The sequence below is a fragment of the Macaca thibetana genome, chromosome 2 (assembly GCF_024542745.1).
Source record: "Macaca thibetana thibetana isolate TM-01 chromosome 2, ASM2454274v1, whole genome shotgun sequence".
Lineage (NCBI taxonomy): Eukaryota > Metazoa > Chordata > Mammalia > Primates > Cercopithecidae > Macaca > Macaca thibetana.
In genome coordinates, this window is record NC_065579.1 from 99,964,314 (window position 1) to 99,988,665 (window position 24,352).

General features: G+C 43.7%; 1 protein-coding gene across 1 annotated transcript in view; it reads left to right on the top strand.

The window, feature by feature from the left end:
• Positions 1-12,147, top strand: part of SACM1L (SAC1 like phosphatidylinositide phosphatase) — a 55,704-nt gene extending 43,557 nt beyond the window's left edge. The window contains exons 14-20 of the mRNA XM_050780514.1: positions 1,975-2,113; positions 4,333-4,402; positions 4,518-4,590; positions 5,314-5,407; positions 5,525-5,617; positions 6,333-6,390; positions 10,266-12,147. Of these exons, the coding sequence (XP_050636471.1) occupies positions 1,975-2,113; positions 4,333-4,402; positions 4,518-4,590; positions 5,314-5,407; positions 5,525-5,617; positions 6,333-6,390; positions 10,266-10,402 (664 nt within the window). The 3' untranslated portion in view covers positions 10,403-12,147. The remainder of the gene's footprint in view (positions 1-1,974; positions 2,114-4,332; positions 4,403-4,517; positions 4,591-5,313; positions 5,408-5,524; positions 5,618-6,332; positions 6,391-10,265) is intronic.
• The last annotated feature ends 12,205 nt before the right edge of the window (positions 12,148-24,352 follow it).

The window sequence follows — 24,352 nt, forward strand, 5'->3', positions numbered from 1 at the left end:
GGTTTTTGGGGTAGTGGAAAGAATCTGGGCTTTGGAGTCCAACACACCTTGATTTGAATTTAAGTTTTTCTCTTAGTAGTAATATGACCCAGGGCCACTTAGTTACTATCTTCAGACTTTGGTTTCTTCATTTGTAAAGTAGAGATGATAACTTACTGTATGGTTTAAGCAATAATATTTATAACATATCTGGGATTTTATAAGTATTAATGGGGTACAAACACACATATACACCCTTGCACACATATGTATGTACACCAACTCTAAACGAACCTTACCAATTCTGCATGATCCATATGTAGATTTTTCATCCTAACACATTCTTCCAGGGTCTTGTTCCTGAGGTCATGATTTGTATTTAGCCCTTGATGAATCTGTTGCATTTTCTTCCTCCTCTTGGATTTTGGAAAATAATTTCAGTAGTTAATATTATCCAGTATTCATTGTATGCTGTGTTCCATACACTGTGCTAAGTACTTTATGTGCATTATGTGTTGTCTCATTCAAACCTTAGAGAAGCCTAATGGTGGTGCTGCTGTTACCTCCATTTTGTGGATGAATAAGCTTACTATTTAAAGTTCTACAGTTAGTAAGTTGCATATGATGCTAAAGCTAGCAAACAGATTGTTTGCTTCCTGAATCCATATTCTTAACCAGCACACTGTGTGTTGTCAGATTTTTGAATTCATAGAATTATCAAGGAGCTTGTTAAAGAAAACATGGGAACTGGTAACTGTGGTTGGTTGCAGTACAGAGATTCGGGTGTTTAAGGGGAGAAAGGGAAACTGATTTTTCAAATAATACCCAATTATACTTTATAAATCTTGTACTGTTTCCATGTATCACCCATTTAAGAATTTTTTTTTTTTTTGGCCGGGGGCTGTGACTCTCGCCTGTAATCCCAGCGCTTTGGGAACCCAAGGCAGACGGATCACCTGAGGTCAGGAGTTCAAGACCAGCCTGGCCAACATGGTGAAACCCCATCTGTACTAAAAATATAAAAATTAGCCGGGCATGGTGGTGGGTGCCTGTAATCACATCTACTCAGGAGGCCGAGGCAGGAGAATCACTTGAACCTGGAAGGCAGAGGTTGGAGTGAGCTGAGATCACGCCACTGTGCTCCAGTCTGGGCAACAGAGGGAGATTCCATCTCAAAAAAAAAAAAAGAATTTTTGAAAGTATTAAAAAAAATTTTTTTTTTTTTTAAATTTAGATACAGAATATCGCTCTGTCACCCAGGCTGGAGTGCAGTGGTGTGGTCATAGTTCACTGCAGCCTTTAACCCTTGGGCTCAAGTGATCCTCCCACTTTAGCCTTCTGACTATATACAGGTATGCACCACCATGCCTGGCTAAGTTTTTGTTCTTTTAGAGGCAGGGACTCGTTATGTTGCCCAGGCTGGTCTTGAACTCCTAAGCTCAAGTAATCCTTCCACCTCAGCCTCCCAAGTAGCTGGGATTACAGGCATGTGCCACCACGCCCAGCTAAAAGTATTTTTAATGCAAAATATTCAATCCTTGCCTCAGAGATTCTGATTCAGTTGATCTCAAGGCCAGGAATCTTTTTTCACAAGCAACCCAGAGGATTCTAAAGATAGTATATGAATCATAAAACCCTGATATCCAGGGATATAGTTGGAATAATAATGTTAGAGGAAACCCTCATCTGGCTTTGGGAAACATGATCGATTTGCACAACCACCTTTTTAATACTCTTAACTCTATTTTTCACATCTTTGGGGTGAGATGATCTCTAATCTTCAGCCATATTTTGGATAGGGGACTGTTTTGCCTCAGCCATTTAGACTTCTTTTTGGTCTAGGATAATCACATATGCCTGACTACACATTCCTATCTGACCTTTTAATTTACAGTTTTCAATAACGTCACTGAAATGAGACCCATGTTGTAAGAGTTAAGTCCTTAGTAAATCTGACCTCTTTGGTATGAGAGTGTTTATACAAATATGTTTTAGTTATTTTCTAGTGGACTCTGCTGGCCAGGTGGTGGCAAACCAGGAAGGCGTGTTCCGAAGCAATTGCATGGATTGTCTAGATAGAACCAATGTGATCCAGAGTTTGTTAGCTCGTCGTTCACTTCAGGCCCAACTTCAGGTGCGAATGCTTTTTTTTTTTTTTTAATTGAAAAACAACACAGCAGAAAATTAAACATCATCTTCAAAACCCAGTAACATAAAATATTCACATTGCCCCCACCCTAACCCAGCTCTTTTTATTTTTGTGTCTTGCCCATGGATGTCACATTTTCCATAACTATGGTCAGTCTATGTATGCACAGTTTTCACTTTTGCCATTTTCCCTTAGCATTTATGTAATCACAGTTTCTGATGGTTGTATTGTTGTGCTGTAATTTACTAAGCCATTCAGATTGCTACATTTTTAGTTTATAAATAACACTGTAGAGAATGCATCTGTATATGTTATTATTAACTGGAATTATTTCCTTCATGTTAATTCCTAGTAGAATTACTGGGTTAAAGAGAATACATATATTATTTTCCAAGAGGGTCATTCCAGTTTACACTGACACCAGCAATGAATAAGTAAATCCATTTCATTGAACTCTTTCCAGCATTTGATATTTTAATTTTAATTTTTTTTGTTTTTCCTTGAGACGGGGTCTGGCTCTGTTGCCCAGGCTAGAGTGCAGTGGCGCAATCTCGGCTTGCTGCAACCGCTGCCTCCTGGGCTCAAACCATCATACCTACTCAGCCTCCCACAAAGCTGGGGCTACAGGCGTGTGTCACCACGCCTGGCTAATTTTTGTATTTTTTGTAGAGACAAGAGTTTCACCATGTTGCCTAAGTTGGTCTCAAACCCCTGGGCTCAAGCCGTCTACCTGCCTCAGCTCCCAAAGTGCTGGGATTATAGGCTTGAGCCACTGTGTCTAGCCTCTTTTTTTTCTATTTCATTAGTACAAAAGTAGCACCTCAAGATTGTTTCTATTTATCTTTCTCTTATTACTAGCAAGGGATATTGACTCCAAAGTAAAAAGTTTCTGACACAGCTTTGCTTTATCACTAGACTATGCTGATGAGAAAAATAGTTTTTTTCTTCTGTGTATATTTGGAATGAAAAAGACGTAGAGCCCCAATTTCTAAATCACATTGGCATTTGTTGTGAGGGGCAGACAAAATGCATACCACATGGTTTCCTGTTCAGGGAATTAGTAAGCATTCAACTTTATTTCTGACAATTGTATGATACCGAGAAAGAAATTATGGAGGTAAAATACCCCCTTCAGAATGAATGCTTCGTGAATCTTGAAGTCGCACCTGCTAGAGGAGTGCTGTCCCTGTTGGAATAGTCTGTAGTTTGTATTGTGCTATGTCCTTGTCTGTTGGAAGGTCTTCTGAGTGTATTTTTTAATAGAAACAATATTAGGAATGGTTTGGTTCCATGGCTGATTAACCAAAACTTACTTGACTAGGTTCTGCAATCCATATTTTACAATTTTACATGCTATATATAGTATTATGAAACTTAACCAACCTTCAGAGAGTGGGGGCAGGAGCCTCGCCAGCAGCTTTGCCTGCTAGTGTAGGGGCTATCTACTTGTGCCTCTCCACGTCCGCCAGTGAAGGCAGAGTTCTTACCCAGCTAAAGGTCACCAAGGTGGCTCCTGTGCTGTGTCTGAGGGTGGGAATAACTCCTTCTGAGGTGGAGATGAGGTGTCATCTGAGGTAAGCAATGAAGATGGTGGTTCTCAGAGGTGATGGTCTGAGACAAGGTGGGGACCCCTCATCTGTGGTTCGTGGTCTCCAAAGGGGAGTCCATAGAAGGGATTCAGGGGGCCCAGCAACCCCGGGATATTCTTTGTGAAGGTCTGTGTGTGTGTATGTATTTTTGGGGAGGTAGATTAGGTGGCATTCATCAGATTCTCAAAGGTCCCTGGGACAGAGGGTAAGGTTGGGGTGACTCAGGGGTGAAGAAGTTGAAGGATGATGCATATGAGGGGATCTCAAGGGGGTAGAAGCAGTGGAAGATTAGGGGTGAGAGGGAGGAAGTAGCGGCTGGAATCCTACAGCTGCTTTCACTCTCCCTCCTGACACACTCTCTGAATATAGTCCTGCTGCTGTCCCTCAAGGGAGTGCGGGAGCTGCAAGGCAAAGGTGCCCTCAGGAGAGGCTTTACAGTCTGCCCTGGGCAGGAGACGGCTGCTGCAAGCTGGGGCTCCCTGTAGACAACAGACACTTCTGGCCTGCATCCAGCAACCAGGAACCATGAGATACAATTTGGGGGCTGCTTTTTCTTCCTAAATCATGTCTGCTAAAATCTATTACACATAAATCTGGGTGTGGTTTTTATTCCAGAGACTAGGAGTTTTGCATGTGGGACAAAAGCTTGAAGAACAAGATGAATTTGAGAAGATTTACAAAAATGGTAGGTCATTTCTTTAATATAGACAAAGTTGCTCAAAGTTTGAAATAAATTAATATTCTGGATTTAGAACTTTGTCATCTTAATCGTTATCAGCTATTTTCACTTTTTTCTACAGCCTGGGCTGACAACGCAAATGCCTGTGCCAAGCAATATGCGGGAACTGGTGCCTTGAAGACTGACTTTACCAGGCAAGCCGTGCTTTTAAAATAGCGTTCCACATCAGTAGTTCACAGTCCTGGAGCTTTTAAAAATCACCTGGGCAGCTCTCAGACAACAGCAGCAACAGCAGCAAATCTCCAGTGTCTGGGCTTCACTTGAGACCTGTGGAGTCAGGATTTCTGGGAGATGAGGCCCAGGTTCTGGTGTGTTCTTAGCCACCCTGGGAGATTCTGATGCTTGGGGAGGGGTGAGAGCCACCGCTCCACAGTGCTTCTCAGACCTTACTGTGTACCAGAACCACCAGTCTTGAGATGTGCCTCTAAAAAGCACCCAGGTGATGCTGATGCTGCTTTCAAAGACCACACTGAGTAATGAGGAATTAGAACATTTTGAATGTATTATGCATGCGGTGGCTCTTTTTCTGCTGTGTGGATTCCCTGGGAGCAGAATAAGATTTCTAGTCTCTGCTTTGCTGTGTCCTACCACTTAACCTGGGCTGTGTATTTCTCTTCATATTTCTTGTCTTTGCAACTGGAATTAGTGTGTTTCTTTGTGCCTCCTTTGGTAATATTTTAGAAAGAAAATAGGTATTTCTTGGACCTACAAGTGATTTCTTTTGTGAAGTATCTATATCTTCAGCGATAGTTTTTAAAATCTGTCACTCATTTCTATTCCTTATGCTTATTGACCATAAAACAGTGTGAGAATTCAGTGTACAAACCTGTAACTTAAAATTTAACCTCTTTAACCAGAACTGGAAAGAGAACTCATTTGGGACTTATAATGGATGGCTGGAACTCAATGATACGATATTATAAGAACAACTTTTCCGATGGATTTAGACAAGTAAGTTTGTATTTGATGCTTTCCTGGCATTAGGCGGTTGTCTCTTTGCATCGTTCATCACTAATGTTATCTCACACTGAGTTTGGTGAGTTACTAATTTCTTCCTTTCTGTTCTAGGATTCCATAGACTTATTTCTTGGAAACTATTCAGTGGATGAATTAGAATCTCATAGTCCTTTAAGTGTTCCAAGGGATTGGAAATTCCTGGCTGTAAGAAACCATTTTGTATTTTTCAAGTTTTTAAAAGCATTGTGTCTGAAGGTATAGATGGTTTCAGTCTCCTTAATTTAAAACGTTATATGTTGTTTATATTTCATTACATGAAATATAAATACTTAAGTTTTCCAAAGAGGTCAGGCTGAGGAGTACAGTAACTGTGGAGCATTTGTTTTCTTTTCCTCAGAGTGTCTCACACATGCTTTTCGTGTGATGTCACATAAGCAAAGGGGAAGTGGAAGGTTTCTCATTTCAGGAAAACTTCAGTTCTTTTACATTGAGGGAATTGCCAGAGACAAACTTGTTACATGGAAGGCAAGGTTTATTTTTGATGCTTCTCTCCTTTTTGACTTCTCCGTTCACCAGACTCTGCAAGAGCCTCTCTGGATTTTCTTTCCAGTGGGTCAAGTGCCCTGGAATGGAAGGGAGACCTAGTGTTCTAGGTTCTCATCTGGGCATCCTCCTTCCATTTAGCACTCTTTGGCTTGGAGCAAAAGCATGCTTCTTCCGATCTTACCACTTTCCCCATCTAAAGTCTAGGGCAGTTGTGATTGAACCCATAAATAATAATGTTTTGTTGACAAAAGATACTGTGTGTATTAGTTGACAGATGAGGTTTTTTCTTTTCCCAAGCAATGCATGCACAACTGATTTTGCAGCCATTGGTTAGCATTCTTAAATGATTATCTCTTTCTGTTGTCTTTTCCAGTTGCCTATTATCATGGTTGTTGCCTTTTCAATGTGCATTATCTGTTTGCTGATGGCTGGTAAGTCAGCTCCACACATTCTTCCATTTGTTTCTTAGTTAGAATGTTGACCTTTCTTTTACAACATCTTAAGTTTTTGAGTTCACTGAACACTTGATGTTTCCCTATTAAATTTAATGGGTAAAGTGGAGTAGATGAAATTAGTCATTAGATGTGACAGGAAGAAAAATAACATACCTAGTAGTTTGATGGGTTTTTTTTAAACCTCAGATTTCAAAAACATGTTTTTCTTATTACTGTGAACCAATAAGTATCTGAGACAGGTCTCAGTTCAGAGGCTTAAGTTACCAAGGTTGAGAACCTGCCCAGGAAAAAGAGACACAAGCTACGGTAGGATCAGTATCTTGTGCTTTTTCCAAAGAGAGTTTTGAGGACTTCAGTATTAAATGGTGAAACGGTGTACAGGAGGGGAAGGAGGAATGGAAACAAAAGGGGAGGGTAGGTAGTGAGATAAGTGGTCACATTCTTGTGAGGCTTTGATTAGCACTCACTGAATCCACATTACATGTGAAAGGAGAGGGTAGAGGAACAGTCAATTATGCATTCATCTCCCGCTCAGTAAATCTGTGTTTTATGTAAGACAAAGTATAGAGTAGAGGGAGAAGTCAAATCTGCATTTGTTTTGGGGTGGGCGGAGGAATGATTTTCTAGTCTTTGTCCCTTACCTGTGAAAATAAACTGTTAATTTACAATGTCAGGGTGAGGGAGATTCGACAGGACTGTCTTTTAGAAAAGGTAAAGATTTTGGGGCCCACATGGAATTTGCTTGTGACAGTTTGTGAGGGTGGCCATCTGGGAGGATATGTGGCCAACTATCTTTGCAGCTGTCTACTTAGGAACAAAAGGAGGGTAGTTTTGTGAGACTCAGTTCCCAAGTTTAACTTTTCTCTTTGGCATAGTAAATTTGGAGTCCTGAGATTTTATTTTCCTTTCACATTACCAAAGTAATACATAGTAATTGTAGAAAACACACGTAGGCAGAAAAGGAGAAAATATTATTTATCATCATACCTTTGAGAGAGAAGCTCACCACTCTTAACATTTTGATGTTTTAATATTTATAAGTGTCTCTGATTTTTTTCAGAGGTGAGATACATATTTTCATTATCTGCTTTTTTTCACTAAGCAGTATGTTTTCCCATGTTCTTAATTGCTAATGGCTGCAAAGTATTCCATTTATAGAATGTATAGTCTAACCAACTCAAATAAATGTTAATGGATTAAGATATTACTTATCATTAAATTTTAATAGGTTGAGAGTAAAATTGCCTAAGAACCTGAGTGGACAAGGTCTTTACTGGTTTTGTTTTTTCTCCTAATATTTTGCTATGTTACTGAGTTAATAAAGCATTTAAGATTAAAGTGTGAAGAATGTATTCTTTATTCTCCTTTGAGTAATGTCCTGTATTTTGGAGGTTTAAGTCTGAGACTTGGTGTATTGTACCTTGAAGGTGCAATCCTAGTCACTCTGAAAGAAAAGGCACCTTCCAGCCTTCATCCTCTATCCTGAATTCATTGAGCCAACCTCTTCTTGCCTGTCTGAATTCCACCATCCTCAGGGCACCATTCATACGCTCCCCTCTCACAGAGTGTCTCTCCCACACGGAAGTCTTCACCTTCTATCTGAATTTCCACAGCACTCCTGGTCCTCTCTCCCAGCACTTTCCTCTTTTAACCTCCTTAATACATAGGGAGTTATTTTTCAGAGGTAGTATACCTCTTTGGTGTACCTGACATACCCAGTGTGTATTTGTTTTTGGATGGTAATGATTTGCATACTTGTTTGTCTTTTTCACTGGATCAGCAACTTTTTGAGGGTCTGTGTCTTACTCATTGCTTTGTCCAGGATATAGTAAACCCTCAGTAAATGTTTGCTGAATTAAGGACTCTTACTCCACCACCACCACTAATTCTGTCACCTTTTTGATAGGGAGGCTCAGTTACCTGTTCGTCTCGGTATTCCTCTCAGTGCTCAGCCCTGTAGACAGTTGTGATGTAGTTTTGACTAAATGCTGAAATGTTGAGTAGGGGGAAAGAGCCATCTTACTATTATTATAGTTAGCAAAATTTTTCTGTAAAGAGCAGGTAGTAAATATTTTTGCCTTTATGGATGGTGTGTGGTCTCTGCTGCACATTGTTTGTTTTTGTGTTTATAACCATTTAAAAATGTAAAAACCATTCTTACCTTACAATACAAAAACAGGTTGAGACATAGGCATTGCCCGGGACGTGACTGCGGGTTTTGGGGCAGGAAGGAAGAGGCAGCATGTGCAGGTTCCTCAGCGGCCAGCCCTGCTCTCATTTTCTCTCTAGATCCTCTGCCTTCTTTCCTGAAAACATACCCAGTGGATGCCATTTTTGGGGAGCCACTGTACTGTTAAATTAGTTAATTTTGTTGTTCTGACTATACCCACATTTACCTAAAGAACCTCTGGGGAGGCAGGAAAGTCAAGACCAAGGGCTCTGCCTGAATAAAACGGATGATTCCTTTAGGGTGTGTCCAGCAGAGTGGCCAATAAGGAACTGCCCTTTTTTTGTCCAAGAAGAATTTTAAAACTCAGAGCCATGAAAATTAGCAGTTATGCAAATTTGAGTATATTTTGCATAAAAAGAGATTGGATGCTGTGGATAGTAACATCTCATGTCAGTTAATTGTTATAACGAACTTTGTGACATTTGGGTGTGGCAATATCTGATTTCTAGCTCCTGCTGTGGTTTTCAAAGAGAATAGAAAACAAATGTAGCATGATCTCTGAGGGCTTGTTAGGAAAGAGTCTGGAGACTGGTTTCTTCCCTGGTGTGCTCTCTCACTGGCCGTTATTCCCTGTATGTGTTTCTCCGTCTGCAGATGAGGCCAGTACTGTTGCAGAGAGAGAAGCTATTCTCTAGGTTCAGCTATTCAAGGAGTAAAACAAAGTAGATCTTTGCCCATTGGCCTGCTGCTAACCTTTATGAACTTCGGACTTTGGAAAATGCGTATCAGCAGAGTTGGGCTAAATATGTCATTCAAATATGTTATTGGCTGGGTGCTGTGGTGTGTGCCTATAGTCCCAGCTACTCAGGAGGCTGAAACGGGAGGATCATTTGAGCCCAGGAGTTCTGGTCTGTAGTGTGCTATGCTGATCGGATGTCCACACTAAGTTCAGCATCAATATGGTGACCTCTTTGAGCAGGAGATCACCAGGTTGCCTAAGGAATGGTGAACCAGTACAGGTCGGAAACAGCAGGACAAAACTTTCGTGCTGATCAGTAGTGGAATCGTGCTTGTGAATAGCCACTGCACCGTAGCCTGGGCAATACAGCAAGACCCCATCTCTAAAGCAAATGTTACTGACTTTTGTTTTATATATTTATGTATGTGCAAAAAATACCCTACAAAATATATGTAACTTCAGAAAAGTTTTGGATAACTTATGTTTGGTATTCATAACTTATGAATATTAAAATTTTTTGTGCAGGTATTTTGATAATAGCTCATATCTGTTACAGAACTATAAATTAAACAATAGTTTTTTGTATTATTAAAATATACTAAAAGTGATTATTATTTGTATAATATATGAAATCATTTAGTCCAGTGGTTCTCAAAGTGTAGCCTCTTGATCGGTAGCATCAGCATCACCTGGGAACTAGGAACTTGCTGGAATGCAGATTCTTGGGGCTCAACAGTTGATGCTTTATCAAGCCCTGCAGAAGATTCTGGTACTAGCCAGGGTTTGAGAACCACCAGTTTAAACCTTAATTAAGAGGTTCTTATATTTTTGCTGTGAATGTGCTAGTAAACTTTAATGTTGCCAAAATGTGCTAAACAGCTGAAAACTGGGTCTGATATCAACAAATGCCTTATTTAGCTTTTTGTTTCTTAATATCAACAGGTGACACTTGGACAGAAACACTGGCCTATGTGCTCTTCTGGGGAGTTGCAAGCATTGGAACATTTTTTATCATTCTTTACAATGGCAAAGATTTTGTTGATGCTCCCAGACTGGTCCAGAAGGAAAAGATAGACTGAATTTGTATTTGTGGAAAGCGGCTTGGCTTGGAAGATTCCATTGTGCAGAACTGGAGTCTTTACTGACCCGCTTTCCACATCAGCCCAAGGTCTTTTTAATGCCTTTATCCAAAAGCACATCTTGTGCTCCGTGCAGGATGATGACAGAATTGATCTGATGTTACTGCCTTGATGGTCTCTTTGCTATTGGGACAGTTAGATTTATAATTTGAAGCTATTCTGTAATTAAAATATAACCTGAATTCAGCTTGCAGAATGGAAGCTGAATCTGTTCATTGGATTCTATTGATTGTCAGTTTAATCAGCTGTTGCAGAATAAGTAATATATTTTAAAAACCTAGCTCCTTTCATTATTTAAAACAGTAAAATTATTTTTGTAGCTCAGTTTCATTATTGTCCTTGTAGAAGCAGTCACTGTTAGCAGGCATACTTTTCCACACATCTTTGGACTTTTCTTAAAAGTTCAGTAATAAGCTAACTGTGTTTATAAAATGTAAGTCTCTTACAGACATCAAGTAGTTTGATGAGACAGTCTGTGACTTCATGATAGGAAAGAGGAGGGGATGTGGTCTGGGGTTCTTTTAAAGTCTCTGGTGGGCTGCCTCATGACTTTAATCAGCTTGAGCTGCCAGTGCACCAGCAGTTTAGATGTGATGAGAGAATTCAGATATACTTTATCTTTTTAAAAAAGTGTAAATAAAATCAAAGAATGTAAAGTCTATCTCTTATGCTAGAGGTCCAAAGCCACCTCTGTTTTAAAGATTGCCCCAGTGTGGAAGATGCCCATGACTGGTCAGCTACTTCCTCCTGTACATTTTGGTTTCTTTGAGGGTCAGTCATTGAGACATGCAGGCCTCTGAGAGGGTCTTGTTCTAGATTTCATATTGCACTTGGGGGGCAACAGCCGCTTTTCCACGCATGGTACTCTTGATGCTTTTCACTCTGTCAAGGATTTTGTTGGCTGTCAATAAATGTGTCTAAAACTTAGTGCTTCCAGGTAGTTATAGTTCTCCAAATCAAGGACCAACTTAAACATTAATTTATGTGCAAAAACAAACCTGAAAAATATGCTTCGGAAACTGTGCATAGTTCTAATTGTAAGTCAGATTGTATATTCAAATTGTAATTAAGAGATTTAAATATTAGAACAGTATGTAAGGTAGTATAATTACCACTATTTTAAAACAATTCAATTAAACACTGCTACAATATTTCAGTGTTGTGCTTGAAAATATGTACAGTTTTTTTCCAATATTAATACCTTATGTTGTCCTTAAATATTTCTAAAAGCGCCTTTATTTCAGCATTACCTTTTTTTCATCATTATCTTTTGTAAAACATTGATACAAGTTGTTACTTTTAGAAACTCTAAAGGAAATAATAGCTGGAAAACCCTTTGTAGCTTAAAATCAGTCATTAAACTCACAATAGGGTAAGTAAATATAGCCACCTGTTAACATGTAAATAAGCATAATGTGTTCCAAAGATGGAATATTGAAACTTAGTTCATGTCTGCTGTAAAATATTATTTAAATGCTGCTGGGCATTTCACTTAAAGAACTTAATGTCAACAACTACAACAAAGACCAAATCTGAGCTGCTAATGTGGCTGCTTTGTAGGGAATGGACTAATCAGTGTGTTAGATCTTAAGGTATCAGTATTTCAGAATCCTGCGACGATTTTATTTCTAAATTCATGTACTGTATGTCCATAAGTGAAAATAAAATGTCATATTCTTTTCTAACTACTGTTGGTATCATTCATGTACTTTGAAAGTGATGTTTTTCTTTTTGATCTTAGAATATTAAAAATCATGCAGAGTGATACGGTTTGGCTCTGTGTCCCCACCCACCCAAATCTCATCTTAAATTGTACCTGGTGGGAAGTAGTTGGATCATGGGGGATGGTTTCCCCCATGCCATTCTCATCAGTTCTCACGAGGTCTGATGGTTTAAAAGTGTTTGGCATTTACCCCCTCGCTCGCTCGCTCTCCTGCCACCATGTAAGACGTGCTTTGCTTCCCCTTCACCTTCTGCCATGATGGTAAGTTTTGTGAGGCCTCCCCAGCCATGCAGAACTGTGAGTCAAACCTCTTTTCTTTATATGTTACCCAGTCTCAGGTAGTTCTTTACAGCAGTGTGAAAACAAACTAATACACAAAGCAATGCATGATCATCATAGAAAAATTGGAGTAAGCAAGCAAATCAGTAGCTTCTGCAATCTTGCTTTCCAGTTACCATCACTTAAGAAATTTTGTATCTCCTTATAGTTATTTTTTTTAGTTACAGAGAAACCCAGGGAAATACTTAAATGTAATGTCTATAAAAAGGTGTCCCCCACCTTCAAACTGTGATTTGTTTTTCAAAATGCTATGAATCCCAGCTGATGTGGGAAAATATTGCTTGTTAGAAAATGACACCTCCACAGGAAGGTGTCAGCATGAGGGAAATAGTGATGTGAACACATTGGTACCTAGTGATGGCAGCAGTGGGCTGTCTGAAGTGGCTGCTGCCATTGTGCCGGCCTTGGCAGGGAGATGTGAGTGGTGACGGCAGGAGGGGCTGCAGGGGCAGCAGTAATGATGGTGAGACCCCTGTGCCTCATGTTCCCTGTGCCCTGTGTCCCTGCGGCAGCCGACTGCACTGCCCCCACCCCTGTATGGCTGAGTGGGTCCTGCCTCCAGGCCCGGAGCCACCACTGCTCTGGACCCTGATCCACGTTACCACCACTGTTGCTTGCTGTTGCCGGGATGGCGTGGGGAGGAGGTGGACAGTCCCCAGAGCCTGCTGCAGGGATCCCCCTGGAACCTGTCCGCCTGGGGGCTGCCGCAGTGGGGCCAGGCTGAGTTGCCTGCCGATGGGGGAGCAGCGTAGTTGTGTATGAAGGAGCAGGCAGAGAGGGGTCACAGGCGGAGCTGGGCCTGGGGTGGTGCCACGCTTGTACATGAGGCACGGGGACCACGCCTGGGGCGCGGAGCTGGGGCTGTCCTTTGGGGGCCTGGAGTGGGAAGTGGGAGTGGTGCTCACTTTGGGGACCCAGCCAGTGGCATGGCCACTGCACCCTCCCTGCTGACTGGTGCCGGATTCCTGCACCTTGGGAGGAGGCTCTGCACAGGGCTTCCCAGGGCCGGATCCCCAGGGTCTGCCCCACAGCGGGGTGACCTCTGAGCCTGATGCTCCCTAGGACCAGGCCCAGGGCCTGTAGGCTGCTCCTGGAGGCACCCCTGCTGGGCAGGGCTGTGAGCCAGGCAAGGGGGAGCACCAGGCCACTTCTGAGCACTGGGACCACGGGAAGAACTTGTGGTGATGTCCCCCCTGCTTCAGATGCCAGCATGGCCCCCAGCAAGGAACCGGAACCCCCACCCCAGACTGTGAGGAGGCGTGGCCAGAGCTGCCTGCACGTTCCATGGAGCAAGTGGGAAACTCACTTTCCCAGGCACAGGACCTGGGTGTCTCTGCACTCTGCATCCTCAGGAGCCAGATCTCAGAGTGGGGTTGGGGCTGAAGCCGTGCATTGTCACAGCTCAGCAGCGTGTGTGCACGCTTGGGGCAACACTGAAACGCCATCCCCTGCCACGTCGACCCCTCTGGACTTTGGGAACCAATAAGCACTGGTGGAGGGGAGGGGAAACTGAAGGGTAGGCTAAGGGTGTCTTGGTGCTGACCTGCAGGTGCCCCTTGGTGCAAGCAGTCTGGGCACCATGGATGGCTGCAGGAGGCAGACAGGCTCCTGGGCAGAAGGGGGCGGGTCCCTGGTGAGGCCCCACCTTCAGGCCAAGGACAGCCTGGAGGCTGCGGACTGGGCTGCCAGTTCCGTGGACCTGACTGGAATGGGAACTTGTGCCTTTTCTGGTCCCACCTATGGCCGCCTATGGGCCAATTGGCATGCAATTTCTCCCTTCTGAGGCCCATAAAGGCCCTGGGCTCAGCCATAGCAGAGCAGAGACAATGGGACAACCAGCTGCGGAGAAGAGCTACCCTCTCTGCTGATAGCTGAACACTTGTTGGGATGACCTGCCTGGAGAGAGGAGCTACCCTCTCTGCTAGGAGCTGAACACTCATCGGAACACCCTGGCTGCAGAAAGGAGCTACTCCCTGCAGGTCTCCTCTGAGCTGTTCTGTCACTTGATAAAGCTCCTCTTTGTCTTGCTCATCCACATCTGTGCACATACTTCATTCTTCCTGGCCACAGGACAAGAACTCAGGACCCGCCAAATGGTGAGGCTAAAAGAGCTATAACATGGCCCAGCGCGGTGGCTCACGCCTGTAATCCCAGCACTTTGGGAGGCCGAGGCGGGCAGATCACAAGGTCAGGAGATCTAGACCATCCTGACTAACACGGTGAAACCCCGTCTCTACTAAAAATACAAAAAATTAGCCGGATGTGGTGGCAGGCGCCTGCAGTCCCAGCTACTCGGGAGGCTGAGGCAGGAGGATGGCGTGAACCTGGGAGGCAGAGCGTGCAGTGAGCAGAGACCGTGTGCCACTGCACTCCAGCCTGGGCGACAGAGTGAGACTCCGTCTCATAAAAAAAAAAAAAAAAAAAAAAAAAAAAAAAAAAAGCTATAACACAAACTGGGCTAAGACACCCCTTGCTCACCACATTGCGCACGAAGAGAAGGAGAGAAGATCTGCAGCCCTTCGAGGAACCCAGACCTGGGAGTTCAGTGAGTCAGGGCTGTGACTCCCTCTTTGGGGCCATGCAGTTCCTAGCATCTTCAGGCTACTGGGCACCACTGTCTTGGGCACTGGCAGCCGTGGAAGCTGTTTGCAGTGCATGCCTGGTCCAGCTGCAGCCTTGCAGAGAGCCCGCACCCATGCCAGCACTTGGAGCTGCCCGCTTCTCTGCAGCAGCTGGTGTGTCTAACTGGCAGTGGTTGGACCCCACGCTTACACACCCCTTGCTGCTCCATACCTGACTTGCCCTTGGCAGGCATGGGATCCAGGCCGGTAGTGTGAGCCGAGCTCAGCCAGGCAGGCTGAGTGGGTGGAACGAGCCCAGCAGGCTTGAACAAAACTCGGGCAAAGGCACCACTGGCCACAGAGGTTTCCAGCCAGAAAACCAACACCCCAAAGATCCTGTAACATTAGGAGGACCCTCACTCGTGGGAAGTGAGATGAAATTCCTTGGAAATGGCTTGCTCTTATGCCCATGTGCTCGCTCTCGTTCTCTCTCTCTCTCTCTAGCTGAAATTTGGAGCAATTTTGGAGTAATGTGGGTTCTCTATTAACAGTTGTTTTCTGACAGTGGATCAGAAAAAAAAAATATATATATATGTATATATATCTTGAGAATAAATTATATATATATATATCAGGATAAATTAAATATTTAAAATATTATCTTCCCATAATTCATTTTTCCAGTTTCCTAGTGAAATAATTTCAAAATTTGGTCATTAATTTGAGAATTAATGAGGTGTCCTTGTACTCCCTACCAGGGACTGCAAGGGATGTGAGATACGTTCCAGCTCTGAATGACCTCAGTGCGTCTATCACTGCATAACAAATTACTCCAAAACTTACTGGCTTAAAGCAACCCATATTTATTCGTATTTATCATCTCACAGTTCCTGTAGGTCAGGAATTTGGGCATGATTTAGCTCTGTCCCCCATTTCAGGGTCTCCCACAGGCGCCAGTCAAGGTTCAGCTGGAGCAGGATCCATTTTAAAGATCACTCTCGTTGTTGGCAGGTATATTAGTTCGTTTTCACGCTGCTGATAAAGACATACACAAGACTGAGGAATTTACAAAAGAAAGAGGTTTAATTGGACTTACAGTTCCAAGTGGCTGGGGAAGCCTCACAATCACGGCGGAAGGCAAGGAAGAGCAAGTCACATCTTACGTGGATGGTGGCAGGCAAAAAAATGAGAGAATGAGGAAGACTCAGAAATGGAAACCTCAGATAAAACCATCAGATCTCGAGAGACTTACTCACTACCACTAGAACAGTATGTGGGAAACCACTCCCATGATTAAATTCTCTCCCACTGGGTCCCACCCACAACAGGGAATTCAAGACGAGATTTGGGTGAGGACACAGCCAAATCATATCAGCAGGATTCAGTTCCTTGTGGGCTGCTAGACTGGTCCACTTGCTGGCTGTTAGCTGAAAACCTCAATTCCTTGCCACGTCGGCCTGTCCAGCTTGGTTCATCAAGTCAGCAAGAGAGAGTCTGCTAGCAAGGAGGAAGTCACAGTGTCTTTTTTCTTCTTTCTTTTTTTTTTTTTTTTTTTTTTTTTTTTTTTTGAGACGAAGTCTCGCTCTGTCGCCCAGGCTGGAGTACAATGACGTGATCTCAGCTCACTGCAACCTCCTCCTCCCGGCTTCAAGCGATTCTCCTGCCTCAGCCTCCTGAGTAGCTGGGATTATAGGCGCCTCCACCGTGCCTGGCTAATTTTTGTATTTTTAGGAGAGGCAGGGTTTCACCATGTTGGTCAGGCTGGTCTCGAACTCCTGACCTCAGGTGATCCACCCACCTCGGCCTCCCAAAGTGCTGGGATTACAGGCGTGAGCCACCACACCTGGCCAACAGTGTCTTTTATAACTTAATCTGGAAATTGTTATCCCATTACTTTTACTGTATTCTATGCACTAGGAGTCACTAGGTCCAGCTCATTCAAGAGGAGGGGAATAACACGAGCGCATGAATACCAGGTGGCAATCTTTGGGGGCCATCTTAGAAGTCTGCTGACCATAGTAAGGAGCGAATACAAAGGTGAAGTGCAGAGCTATTGCTGGAGGGAGTCAGGTGGCTTCCTGGAGGAAGTGGGGCTTATGCTAGGACCTAGGTGTTCTGGCTATCTAATGCTGTGTAGCAAATTAGCCCCAGAAAGAAAGAGCGGGAGGGAAGAATGGAGGAGGGGGAGGGAGAGGAGGGACACAGACACAGCAGGTATACCATGAACGCCCTATCCAGGGCAGCTAGTTGAGTTCCGCAGAGCCAGGGCACAATTCTGCTATTATCCTTAACTCCTGGCTACGTTTCCTTCTTTGGAAGAAGTGTTGGGAAAGGCACCTAGCTTGTAAGAATTCAATATTCCACCTCAATCTAAAGCTTTACTGTTTTCCTCTGTATGCTTTTGGGCATCTGGAGCATGGTTGGGGAGAACAGAACTTGCACCTTGGAAACCCGTGCTCTCCTTCCCACCGCCATCCCTACATCTTCCCAGAGATGACCACTAGCCTTGCATTTCTTCCTAGTTTAGCACATAGTATGTATCACTAGATACGTAATGTCTATATAATGTATATGTAGTATCTGTATTGTTTAGTTTTGCTTTTTTTGAAGTGTCTAGAAATGGCATCATTCCATATGCATGATACAGCTGGCCTTTGAATTCGGCATTGTTCTAAGATTCATTTACACTGATGGTTATAGCTTGAGTCCAACCTGTTGTTGTCTGCCTTGTTTATTTGTTTGTTTGTTCGTTTGTTTGAGACAGGATCTCTCTCTGTCACCCAGGCTAGAGTGCAGTGGTGCAATAGCTCACTGCAACTTCTGCCTCCCGGATTCAAGCAATTCTCCTGCCTCAGCCTCCCAAGTAGCTGGGATTACAGGCATGCGACACCATGTCCAGCTAATTTTTGTATTTTTAGTAGAGACAGGGTTTCACCATGTTGGCCAGGCTGGTCTCAAACTTCTGGCTTCAAGTGATTCACCTGCCTCAGCCTCCCAAAGTGCTGGGATTATAGGTGTGAGCCACTGCGCCCGGCCAACTGTTGTTTACTTTGAATGACTATATTACAATATATGTATTCATTTGGATCTATTTATGATGGTCATAAATCATTTTTTGTCTAGTCTAATATTGATGGATATTCTGGTTGTTTTTGGTTGGTTGTTTTTGCACCAAGTACTGCTGTGAGCATTGTATATGTCTCCAGCTCACACCGGAAATGGTATTTCTATGCTCCATGCCCAGTGGTAGAATTATAAGCCTGAAATATATAAGGTAACATGAAATTCTCTTCTAAATTGCTTGTGCCATTCATATTGCTCCCAGTTCCACATTATCACCAATGCTTGGCACTGTCAGACTTCCTAACTTTTTAATCCAGTAGGTAAAAAAATCGTATCTCAATTTTGGCATTTCTCAGATCACTAATGAGATTGAGCATCTTTTCATAGTTTTGACATTCTTTATATTTTAGAAAATAATTATTTGTTAGTTGTATATACTATAAATATCTTCCCTCTATTTTTAACTTGTCTTTTCATTTTCTTATGACTTTTGATGAACCAAGTGTATAAATGGTATTGAATTGACCAGTGTTTTCCTAGCACATTTTGTGCTTATGTAAGACAATATGATGTCATCTGACAGAGTCCAGCGTTCTTTTTCCTCTAGAGTTATCCAGTTGCTGAGGATGTTGTTGAATCTTGTCCCTCCTGGTCTGCAGCGCCACCCCTATCGTCTCTCAAGTCCGCTCTACTTGTGGGTGTTGGGGCTTTCTATTCTCATCTATTTGCCGGTATGTTTTCACTGCTGAGAACGCATCTTGCAGGATGGTTCTGTCGCTGCCGTGAGCTCTGGGCTCCTCAGTCTGTTAGGCAGAGAGCTTGATGTCATGCATTTTCCTGACCTGCAGTACGGTTTTGGAGTAATGTGGGTTCTCTGTGTTAACACTTTTCTGACAGTGGATCTGTGGTGAGAACTGTTTGCAAACACTGGATTACACAGAGTTATCTAACCTGCGGGACTTGTCAGAGGTTTGAGAAGTGACTCTCCTGGAGGAGGTATCTACCGTGCAGCAGCACCCAAACTTTGTAGCCTGTGGAATCTTTTGTTCCTAGAGCATCTCATAGGACCAGCCTTCATGGGATTCATTTTGTGAAAGGCCAGCATGGAGGTGACTACTCTGGCCTTGAAGCTGAAAAACATGGGCTGTAATCTATTTGGACCTCACTTGAGTATTGAATCTGATGGCACCTTAATGCTAAATTTTAAAATTCTTATCCAGGTGACAGTTCCCTAAGATCCATGCACACACACATGTACATCTGCACTCACCTCCTGAGAGATCCGGGTGAGTCTACGAGTGGGGAGTCTTCCTTGATGTCCAGCTGTCATCCTTTCCTGCCTCTGGCCTTGTTCCTCTGGGCTGGACATCCATGTAGAGGCTCCACGATGTGATCTCACTGGGGGGACCAATTAGTAAAGGGCTGTGACATGTTTAAGTGAATTCCCTGGTCCCAGGTGAAGGAGTTAGATGGTCTGTTTGTTCCTAACACTTGCCTTGATAGATTATTCTGAGCAGGAATTTGCTTTTTGTTTTTGTTTAGCCAAAAGTCCAGGTGTTCGTCTTTCTCCACTCACTATTTTCAGTGATGCATGCCTATTGCTCTTTATTCTAGTTGTACAAACCTAAAGTATCATTCACTAAAATACTGTGTTAACATTTTATGTCCTAAATCAAGCTCCTATTAGAGTTGGGTTCAAATATAGACTGACATTAGGAAAAGTAGAAAGTATAAGTGGTAAGTCATGTTTAGCAGAATTTAGGATGTTCTCTCTGAGCTTCTGGGACCAGATTCTCCTGGGTTTTGTTTTTGTTTTTTTGTTTTGAGACAGTGTCTTGCTCTGTCACCCAGGCTGGAGCACAGTGGTACAACCTCTGCTTCCCAGGCTCAAGAGACTCTCTCACCTCAGCCTCCCGAATAGCTGGGACTCCAGGCATGCATCACCAGGCTTGGCTAATTTTTGTATTTTTTTGTAGAGACAAGGTTTTGCCATGTTGCCCAGGCTGGTCTCGAATTCCTGGGCTCAAGCAATCCGCTGGCCTGGGCCTCCCAGTGTTGGGATGACAGGCGTGAGCCACCACACCTGGCTGCTCCATTCCCTGTTGATCCCTCCTCTCTACTTTACAATGCTGTGAGTCAGGAATTCAGGCATAGGTTGGCTGGGTGATTCTTCTGTTCCAGATGGCACTGATGGAGGTCACTCAGTGGGATTCATTTGACAGATTGGCTGGTCTGTCTGGCCCAAGCTAGTCTGGTGCCCAGGCATGGCTGGAAGGTGGACTGAGCTGGTCCTGTGAGCTGGAGTACAGCAGTGTCAGGGTGGTGGGCCTTCATTCATGGCAACTTGGAGCTCCCCAAGTGAATGTTCCGGCAAACCAGGTCGAAGCTGCATGGCCACATGATCTAGCCTTAAATGTCAAATGGTGTCCCTTCTATCATACTCTTTTGGTTGAAGCAGTCACAAGCCCACCTAAATACACGGACCCTATCCCTCCATGGGAGAGGTGGAAAAGCACATGTGGCCATGTCTGAAAACACGTTGGAGTTCCTGTAGGCCTTGGTCGGAGGCCCTCTTCACGTATACTCACCCTGGATGACCTCATTTAGACCTGTGACTTTAAATAACATCTCTCCACTGTGACTCCCAAATTTATATCTCTAGCCCAGACATAACCCAACCTCCAGATTCTTATGTTCAACAGGTTACTGGATATTTCCACCTGATTCACAGACATCTCAAACCTCACATGGTCAAACCACTCCTGAGTTTTACTCTGTAGGCCAGCTCTGTTCCCCACTTTCCTCATCTCCGGAAATGGCACCAGTATCCACCCAGCAGGTGAAGCTCTTTATCCCCCTTTCCCTTAGCTGGGCATCCAACCCAGCAGCAACACTTGGCAACTTTCCCTCCAAAGTATAGCTCAAGCTTGCCTATTTTTCTCCATATCCATTCCCACATCCATGCTGCCATCATCTTCCATGGGTTTACTACAGTAGCTTCTGGAGTGATTTTCCAGCCTCCCCTTATGCCCCACTCCCATCCATCCTCCGTGGCAACAGTGATCTTTCAAATATAAATCAGATCTTGCCAGACCCCACAGTGAACCCTCAGTGGCATTCTGTTTCTCTTCAAGGAAAATGAAGCTCCTTGCTGTGGCCTGCGAGGCCTTATGTGATCTGGCCCCTGCTCACTCCTCCAAGCTCACTTCCCATCACTCGCTTTCCCATTCCAACCACAGGCCTCCTCTCTGCTCTTTCCCTCCTCAGGGCCTTTGCACCTGCTGTCACCTCTCCTGGACAGACCTTCTAGGAATTTTAATGACTCGTTTGTTCTTTAAATTTCAGTTCACAAAGCTCCTCAACCGCTTAAAGTACTGTCCTGTTAACGCCACCACATCGGGCCATTTATTTGCTTCTTAGACATGATCACAGTCTGTAATCATATCATCTATTTGTTATGCATCATTGTCTCCTTTTCCAGAATGTAAGTGCCATAAAGGCCAGCGACTGTGTCTATCCTGTTCACCATTGCCCCGGCGCATACCAAGGGCCTGGTTTGTAATATACTATTTGGGTGATCTCAAAAAAGCCTGATCCACCCACTCTGCAGGAGGGTGAATAATAGAAAAGTGACCCACATGTAAGAGACTGGTCAGGAAATTCAGGTTAAGAATTTCCTATTTGTAGATCCACTTTTTGCCTTGCAAAGGGATGTGTAAATCTGTTATTTTTTTCTTCCCCTGACTGATACAGGGCAGAAAATCGGCTTATTTAATTCTTTACCCCAGCTTTTCTACCGATAAAGTGGCATAAGTTAATTTTTCCATGCAAAGTAACTCATACAAAAATCAAATACAATAGTTTACACACTCCTCCCCCTCAGGTGAGGCTCTGAGGTCACATTCAAACCTCATGTGGTTGTGCACGGCCCTGGCCAAAAGGAGACGCTGAGATGGGCAAGACTGCCCGGGATACTCTCAAAAGGAGTGGCAAGATTCTGCAGCAATTCCAAGGGGCTCACATTCTGTTTTAAATCTGGCCAATTAGAAATTTTTTTTCTAACTTTTCTTGTGGACTCTCTCATCTTCCCATGATAGACTTCATCCACTGCATTGGTGCAGTCTCACGGGTTACATGAGGAGGTTACGTGGAAAAGCGTGGTGGAAAAAAAATTTGGATGGATTTGCTCCCTCTTATTTTCCATTTTTTCAAAATTAGCTTGTGTTTCTACATGAGGAAAATCTTGTGTTGAGAGAGGTCTTAAACTGTATCCAGTAAGTGACAAAAGCAAATCCAAAAACAAAAAACTGTAGATACACTTGCTTAGTTATTTACTATGACAATTGCTAAAAAACAAATATTTCCCTACTCAATTTCTTGGAGCTAAATCAAGGTTTACTATGTTTCCAGTAAAAACAGAAAACTTTCCGGAGTCCATGATCTGGCCATCGCGCCATGGCGACTACTAAGGGCACAGGGATGGAATGTCCCTTTTTCTCTCCAGCTTATTGGAGGGTGAGTGGACAAATGTCGACATGGCCACTTTTGTGCAGTACCTAGGAAATGGCTAAGAACACTTTTTGAGATAGGATTGATTACTGGCTCAAGAGGATTCTTGAGAAATGCTCTGCTCTTCATGAAATTCACAGAAACGAGACATTTTCATCTGGAGCACATTATTCTGTAACAGTGGTGCTTCATCTGTTTGAGTTCCATGAGCAGAAACTATTCTGTAGAAGTAGCTCTTCCATATAATTGGAAATGCTCAAAAATGCTTTTTTAAAATTTATTTATTATTTTTTGTTTTTGTTTTTGTTTTGAGACAGAGTCTCGCTCTGTCACCCAGGCTGGAGTGCGGTGGCATGATCTCGGCTCACTGCAAGCTCCACCTCCTGGGTTCACGCCATTCTCTTGCCTCAGTCTCCCGAGTAGCTGGGACTACAGGCGCCCGCCACCACGCCCAGCTAATTTTTTATATTTTTACTACAGATGGGGTTTCACCATGTTAGCCAGGATGGTCTGGATCTCCTGACCTCGTGATCCGTCCACCTAGGCCTCCCAAAGTGCTGGGATTACAGGCGTGAACCACTGTGCCCAGCCCAAAAATGCTTTCAAATTTTGTTTTGTTTTGTTTTGTTTTTTGAGACGGAGTCTTGCTCTGTCGCCCAGGCTGGAGTGCAGTGGCCGGATCTCAGCTCACTGCAAGCTCTGCCTCCCAGGTTTACGCCATTCTCCTGCCTCAGCCTCCCGAGTAGCTGGGACTACAGGCGCCTGCCACCTCGCCCGGCTAGTTTTTTTGTATTTTTTAGTAGAGACGGGGTTTCACCGTGTTAGTCAGGATGGTCTCGATCTCCTGACCTCGTGATCCGCCCGCCTCGGCCTCCCAAAGTGCTGGGATTACAGGCTTGAGCCACCGCGCCCAGCTCAAATTTTTAAGTCATTTTATAAAATGAAAATATTCCTCAATGTACCACCCATATCCTTTCTTTTTTAAAGGGGTCCTCTCGATTTGGCTGCACATTGCAATCACCTAGGGAGTTCTGGGGGCTATGGAGGCCCAGGTCTTGCTTCCAGAAGGTCTGATGGGTGGCCCCAGGGTGTGGTGTGAGCATCTGGAGTTTTAAATGCTCCAGAGGTCGGAATGGGTTGCAAGGTGGGGACACTGAGTAAGGTCATGATATAGGACATTCATCTTTTCATTCCTGAGGCTACCTGGTGTTCAAGGCTTACGCACCCCGACTGATGGCTGATCCCAGGTGGCCCCGAGTTGTAAGACAGTGACCGTGAGTGGGGGTTGAGAGGAGGGCCAGACCCTCCAGGATTCAGAGCAGACTCGGTGCTGTGTTTGCCATTGAGTGTGCGTGCTCTTCAAGCCTGGACAGCAGGGTTTTTTTGACATAAAAGAACCACCTGATAAGAAGATTGAATCCGTGGGGTACGTGCTGGCTCATACATTTGAAAGTCAAGTGATCTTTTGATAACTGGACAATCAGGTGAAGCTGGAAGTATTGATGAGATGGTTGCTGAAGACAGTAGAAGACCTTTCTAAAGCCTATTTTTGCTGTAAGAGAATTTTACAGCATAAAAATAAAAAGACATCTCTGGCCAACGTCCCAAGTGAGTGTTTGTTTGTGTCTTCAAAGATGTCTGTGCAAATATATCCGCAGAGACTCTCCAGAATTCCATAGTCTCAAGGAAGCACTG